The 7,787-nt window shown below is 38.8% G+C and overlaps 1 protein-coding gene across 1 annotated transcript in view; it reads right to left on the bottom strand.

Moving 5' to 3' along the window:
- Positions 1 to 7,299, bottom strand: part of SHROOM2 (shroom family member 2) — a 258,104-nt gene extending 250,805 nt beyond the window's left edge. Inside the window, exon 1 of the mRNA XM_044670384.1 lies at positions 7,036 to 7,299. Within this exon, the coding sequence (XP_044526319.1) occupies positions 7,036 to 7,269 (234 nt within the window). The 5' untranslated portion in view covers positions 7,270 to 7,299. The remainder of the gene's footprint in view (positions 1 to 7,035) is intronic.
- Positions 7,300 to 7,787: the final 488 nt, after the last annotated feature.

Raw genomic sequence — 7,787 nt, forward strand, 5'->3', positions numbered from 1 at the left:
AATAATAATAATAATAATAATAATAATAATAATAATAATAATAATAAGTACATGGTAGATTCATGATTTCATATAGAATTGTCCTTTTCTGGTACTTTGCATATGGAAATATTTATATGTTTATAATGATAAAAATTCTTGTTTAAAGCATACCAAATTAGGAAGTGTATCTGTTATAATGGTAAAATAAATTTGAATCAGAATGCATCTTAGAGGTCATCTAATCCAAATTCTTGAATTAATATAAAAGGAAACTGAGGTTTGGAGAGAATAAGTGATTGCCCAAGGTCAGAAAGACTATTAATAAATAAAGGTGGGATCTGAATCCATGCCCTATGGCTCCAATTCTATCACTCTTTCCATCTCATCCAAAGAAAGATAAAATTGTCCATGAAGACAAATGACCCAGCAAAGATGCCCACTCACTTCAAAAAAAGCCAATCCAGTTCATTCTATGTTTTAGAATTAAATTCAAAATTTTAAGAAATATACTCTTTTCCAGGGCCTTTCAGTCCAAAAGATCCCAAATACACTCATTCCTAGTGTGTAAGTCTCCTAAAGAGGTTAGGCCATTTCTGGAGCCTGTGATATCCCCTGTCTAGGTAAATGGCTCAAAGGATTACAGTCCTAATCACCAGAATTCACTCACCCTAAAATTGACCCATTTCCTCAAGGTCAGCCTAAAACTACACTTAACTTCAAAGTAGAGCTTTTCTCAGGTATAGACAAAAACTGGAAGGGATTTTTAAGAAAAAAGACTCAAAGCAAAATTTAGTGAGTCATTCATCTCCTGGGGTACTTCTAGGTAATACTACTATTATTATAGCTAGGCAACTCACATTTTAAGAAGTCAACTGGAAATGGGGCTTCATTCATACTAAAACATTCCTCTAACAGCAGGGTGCTTGCTAACACCAAACTAGTGCATTTAATACTTACTCAAAATGCCTCCTAATGAATCACTAACTACCATTTCCTGTAGCATTTCCTTTTCAAGAACTGACCAAACCTGATTTAGGATAGGTGAGAGATGTGTGAACAAAATTCTTGAATAAATCACACTCTATCTTATACAAAGACGAAGCTTCAGATCCACCCTTTGAAGAGCCTACATGGCACAGAATAATTTTTTTCCCCAAAGACAGGATGGTTTTTCTCAATCATTCATATTCTACCCAGCACCTTTTAGAAATTAGCCTCCTTTCCCTGAAGTTTCCCATTAAATTTAATGTATAACTTAAAAGAAAACTATGATAGTTTTTATTTCACAATACCCTAGGTATGGTAGAATTACAATTGGGTACCAATGCTCTCTAATTATGCAGATACTAATCAATCAAATCAGTTCTCTGAAATATCAACTACACATAGTGAAATTATATCTACATTATCTGTACATAGATATAATATAAAATATGGCTAGCACGTAATAGCTTGAGCCCTATCCTCACACCTGTATCAGAACTGTCCCAATGTATTGCATCACCTGAGAACTGACACATTTGATTTATCTTTATCCAGTTCAGGAATAAACTATTTGAGATTTCCCTAATCTCTAGATTCACTTGTAAAGAAGTTAGTCATACCAGTTTCAGGCTAAAATTTCCTTACATAGTATTCAAGTTCTGTATTTTGCTAACCCCTTTCGTTAGAGGACCTTGCTATGTATGCTTTACACACATTCTCTCCTGAATTCTTAGAATGCCACTCAGAAGGAAGGTGGTATACTATTACTAACTTCAGTTTGTTGATGGTAAAACAGAGACCCCATCAGACTAATCATGTCCATACCCTGTATACCCAGTAATAAATGCTAGCTATTTATGAAAACTTAGAACCAAACAGTTCTTTCTTTCCTTTTTTTCCCTCAGTCCACATAACATAAATGAAGCAAATATTTGTTTTAGTGTTTGCTATGTAAATAAAACCCTCTGCCATCACCAGAGTTTGGGGTTACTGGACTCAAAGAAAGAAAAATGCCTTTCACAAAAACATTTGTGTCACCAGATGTCTCCAAACATACCACCAGAAAGGTCAAATGAGACTGGGGAGGACTGGGGGGAGAACTAAATAAAAATTTAATTTATTTAAGATATTTTGAATATAAAATTCAAGCATGATTACCTTGAGAGCTACCAGGAATTGTCTAATTTCAAATGACTAAAGGTATATTTCCAGAAAAAGATCAGTTTACAATGCATGCTACTATGCTATTAGGTAAAGGATACATTTTCTAACCCTCTTCTCCAAAAGCGAGGGATTACTGGACAATCTAGGGCAAATCACAGGCACACAGGATCAAAGATGTCCAGATCCCTTTTTATAAATGTCTAACTAAGATGCAAAAGTCATAGGATCATAAGTCTAGAATTGAAAGGGACCTCAAGAGACTATCTTATCCAAGCCCTTCATATTGCAGATGAGAAAACTAAGGCCAAGAAAGTTGGAGTGACTTACCCAGTTGCATGGGTAGTAATCCTCAGAAGGAGGGTCTGAATGTAAAACCTTTGACACTAAAGCCAGAGCTACTTCTATTATATTGTAGAACTGCCTCTCTAAGCTCAATCTTTAAAATTTGAATTTAACAAAGCATTATGGATATTTTGTTAAGCACTATATATAAACTAGGGATAATAATATTTTACCTAAGCTTTTATTTAAAACTTATAATGTGGGGCAGCTGGGTGGCTCAGTAGCTAGAGAGCCAGGCCTAGGGACAGGAGGTCCTAGCTTCAAAAATGACCTCAGATACTTCCTAGCTATGTGACCCTGGGCAAGTCACTTAACCCCCATTGCCTAGACCTTACCATTCTTCTGCCTTAGAACCAATACACAGCATCCCTAGTATACAATATAGACTCACTACTTTAAGTTAATAAATAAATGTATTCTCTAATATAAGAATGAGTCATCATCAAACCCAGCTTTAAGTAGGAAAAAATACATGGAACAAACTCTGAATGTTTCAGTGTTTCTATATGATTACAAAATGAAAAAGAACAGCTCTTTTAGCAGAATTTCTAAAAGGAATTATTTCATGAAAATCTATTATGTTTTACTACCTGTTTTTTTTAAAAAAGGTAGTTTTACAAAATCCAAACAAAAATTTCAATGCCATTAATGGATTCACACAGTTCTCAGCATAATTAAGTTCTATTCTTTAAATGACTCTACAAAATCTAAAAGGTTTTGGAAGTTGGCTACTAATCCTGCTTTTGCACTACTAGCTGGTAAGCATCAATCACGAATCACTCAGAAACAGCTACAAAGACACACAAAAATTAGTTTTCCAGACCTAGATAAGAAAAAAGAGAGAAGTAAATAATGTTATGCCAACTATGGGTCAGGCAGGTCAGTGGCTCAGTGGATAGAGCACTGGACCTGAAGTTCAGAAGATTCATCTTCCTGAGTTCAACTCCAGCCTCAGAACTTATTAGCTGTATGATCTTTGGGCAAGTCACTTAACCCTGTTTGCCTGTTTCCTCATTTATAAAACGAGTTGGAAGATGAGCCTAAGATACGTCCTAGCTCTGGGACCCTGGACAAGTCACTTAAACCCCATTGCCTAACCCTTACCACTCTTCTACCTTGGAACCAATATTGAGTATTGATTCTACAATGAAAGGTAAGAGTTTTTGTTTTTTTTAAGGAGTTGGAGAAGGAAAAGGCAATCACTCTAGTATCTTTATGGAGAAAACCCCAAATGGAGTCATGAAGAGTCAGACATGATTGAAATAATAAAACAACAAAAAATGATGAGTCAAACTAGAAAAATTTATTCAGAACTGAAGAGGTTAGAAATGACTTAATTTTCATCTATATATAAAGCAGGTAGAGTGACCACAAGCTTGGAATTACATACAAATTTTGGGGCACTAAGCTAAGGAATGAGAAATAACATTATCTGGGATAGTTTGGAAATAGGGATTTCATATATTTGATTTCATTTATAATTGCCAGATGAGGATACTATTTGTGCCAGTGTAGGTTGGTACTTTCTCTACACTTAGTCTTACAATTGCCTAGGGGCTACTAGGTGGCTCAATGGATTGAGGGCCAGACCTAGAAATGGGAGGTCCTGGGTTTAAATTTGGCATCAGATGCTTCCTAAATGTGTGACCCTGGGCAAGTCACTTCACCCCCCACTAACTAGCCCTTACTACTGCTTTTCTGCCTTAAAACCAATACATAGTAAGTGTTTAAAAAAAAAAAAAAAGGTGCCTTGCCACTGAGAAGGTAAGTGACTTGTACAAGGTCACAGAGCCAGGTCTTCCTGACTTCATGGCTGCCTTTCCAATATATATTTTGGTTTCTTAACATAATTCAGCTGTGACATAACCATTCCTCATTTCTCCAAAACCCTGAGTCAAGATAGAAAGATGGAAGAAATAGTATATTACCCTACCTACATGACTACAAAGGAAGCATGTAATATTTTCATTCTAAACTTCACCTTTAAAGTTCTAAGTGAAATGGTGAAATTGCCGGGGACAGCTGGGTAGCTCAGTGGAATGAAAGCCAGGCCTAGAGACAGGAGACTTCCTAGCTCTGTGACCCTGGGCAAGTCACTTGACCCCCATTGCCTATCCTTACCACTCTTCTGCCTTGGAGCCAATACACAGTATTGACTCTAAGATGGAAGGTAAGGGTTTAAAAAAAAAATTGCCAAACTGTATTGAACCTGCTGTTTAATATATAATTTCAGTCATCTTCTCTACCCCAGCAGAGTATAAGCAGGCTTTGATTTTACTTTCTGAATCCAGTTAAGATTCTCATATATATTATGATATATGTTGTGGTAATAAAATGACCAGTCTTATACCTGAAAAAAATAAAAAAGTTCTAACTGATGCCCACAATAATTTATGCAAAATGAAAGAATAAAGAAAAGTGAACTGCCAAATACTACTCTAAAAGTTCTTGCCATCTATAGTAGATCAGGTTTTACTGACTGTTTCACCACCTCCTAAAGTTCTCTAGAATTAGAGCGTCTACAACAGGTAAAGTAGGAGATATATAAGTGAATATACAAGGTCATTTTGAAAAGGTAGAGTGGGCTATTGAGATCCTCTTCTTCTGGCCATAATTTTTTTTTTTTGGCAGTAATACCAAACTGAATTTGAAAGCGGTTTATGCTTTTCCAATAAGAATACAATGAGATACACCATATCTCATTATACTACCACAATCAAGTGTACTTTAAACAAGGTACTCATGCCTTTCTATGTACTGTTGCATTATATTAAAAAAACAGACCAATGTATATACATGTGGCAGTCTTACAAAATAAAAAACAAAGTTTACTAATCAGGAATACTTCCTAAGGATATAGACCACGTGGGACACTGATGATTAAAGTTGATAACATATAAATTTGCAAGTGTGTATACACACAATACACAAAGATTCAATGTAAAAGCATTTTATTACTGTCAATATACTTTGAAAGGATCCAACTAATTAAACTTAAGATGAGATTTAACTATTTTGGCTAACAACTATGATCTCTTTTCTAGGTTGTACATAAATTCAAAACTGTATTAAGTAAGCCTCCCAGGGGAATTCCCCTTGGTTGCCACACCTTCACAAAGATATAAAAAGCCTTACAGTCACATTTGGGTAATTTGGATAACAAAGCAATATTCCTTCCTAGACTATAGCCACTTCAGGCACACAAAGTTAGGAGTCACATGAATTCTTCCGGCAGTGGAGAGGAAGGAATGTGGAGAAAACCAGTAAGTCACCTTCAAAAGCTGCTGGTAGCCAACAATTTTTACATTTTAAAAGGAACTTCGGCCCTCAGTTAAGCTCTAGCTAAAGCCTCCACTTAGAAATCAACCGGTAAATTATTTTTACTGGGAGTTGCTTTGTATAAATATAATTAAGCAAAACAAGAAACAGCAAATTCAAATGTGTCTTTTTATCTTATCTTTGATTTGCAGAGGAACAAGGAATTTAAACTAGTTTCCTTGTGTTTGGTTGTTGTTTTATAGGTTCAACCCAAGTATAATTCTCCAAAAAAGCAACCCAAACCACCACCAAATTGTCAGAAAAAGCTTCTTCCGGTGAACTGAAAGCAATGAGAAAAAAAAATTCTGGAGCCATACTTGGAAAGAAAAAAAAAAGCTTAGGTGTTCTCTACAGATCTGATTATTATAGTGCTGACTATAGTGGGAACTTAGTAATACATATTTGTGTATTTAGAATAAGAAGCAGTAGGTAGCCTCAACAGTTTCTGATTTAGGCATGCGGGGAAGGGGAGCCTATGACCCTCTGATTCATTGCAAAAAGTCTTTTTCTTCCTCTTCTACCCTCTCCCCCAAGTCTTTGCTCCTAAGCACTATTAACAGCTTGTTGTCTTTCCAATACAGGTGCAGGTCACTGACAAGGAGGAAGGGGGAAAGGTGTAAAGGGCAAAACCGTAGGTCATTATCAGGGGTAAGAGGAAATAGAAATGGGTGCCCCTGAGACTGGGGGGGGGGGGGGGGAGAGAGAACGTAAGGGCTTTGGGACCCCACCCCATAGCGGAAGACTTCAGGAGCTAGGAACTCGGGCACAAATCCCATGTATCTGATAAAAGAAAATCAAAACCTGAGTCCATGGTGGAACTTAATTTTTACAATCGCCTATTTGTTCCCTTTAATTAAAACGAAATTCACAAGTCACACTAACCTCGGATATAATGACTTTACCCCTGTTTTACTCCCCCTTCTCCTGGGAAAATCGTGAGCAATTCCCCCCCACACACACACACTAACACTGTAGATTAGTTCAGTGGGCATTAACAATAATCATCATTAAATATCATTGTACTATCACTGGGTCCACGGTTGTCATGAGGTAGGGGAAGAAGGAGGCGCGCAAAGTAATTATCACAGCACAGAAGCAAATCCTGCTTCAAGAAACTTATGGAGTTCATCACCCCAGTCAGTACCCAACCCTAGTCAAAAATGATCATCTTGAGCCAGAATTTCCTTCCCTCCCCCGCTCCTTCCCAACCCTAAACCTTTGCTTAATTCCTGGATGCTAGCTTACCTTCGTAATTATGAGAGGCTCTCCGTGTTCTTTCCCTCCTTTCAAGGTGAATCCCCAGGGAGCCCCTCCAGTCAACAACACTTCCACCATTCTGTGCCCGTCCGTCCCTCTGGGCTCCAGCACCATCATCAGAGGCTGTTGCGGCTGCCCCGGATCCACGAACAAGGGGTTGAGCCGGGGATCTTTGTCTGGGAATCGCTCCTGCCGGCTGCTTCGGAGCTCCGTGTTCTCCATAGCGCTCGGGAGGCGCAGCGGCAGCGAGGGCTTGCCTCCCAGCCCCAGCGCCCTTGAGCAACTGCCCGCCGGACTAGGAGCCGCGGAGCAATGACCACCAGTCCCAGCCAGAGTCCATGAATGGTGCGCGTAACCACCACTCCCCCCTCACCTCTCAACCCCTCCGTCTCCGGCTTCCCTCCCCCCTCCTCTAGCTACTCCTCCTCCTTTCTCCTGGCCCAGATCCGGTTTTATTTGGCCAAAAGAAGGGAACGAAGAGATGGAGGGGGAGGAGAAAACTGAGGGTCGGGATAGAGCTGCTGGCCACCGACAGGAATTTACAAACTTGAGCAGCAACTTCTGGAAAGGTGGTTAACTCATAAAAGCAAAGGCTAGGGGGTAAGGGGGGGTGCGTGCCAGTGTGAGTGTGTGTGTGTGTGTTCGAGTCAGTTGCAACTCCAGGGCTACAGCGTCTGTTCTTCAGGCAGCGAGGGCCAACTAGCTGCGAGGGGGAGGGGAACGGAGGGACAAATAGCTGG

Source organism: Gracilinanus agilis, chromosome 3 (genome assembly GCF_016433145.1).
Source record: "Gracilinanus agilis isolate LMUSP501 chromosome 3, AgileGrace, whole genome shotgun sequence".
Lineage (NCBI taxonomy): Eukaryota > Metazoa > Chordata > Mammalia > Didelphimorphia > Didelphidae > Gracilinanus > Gracilinanus agilis.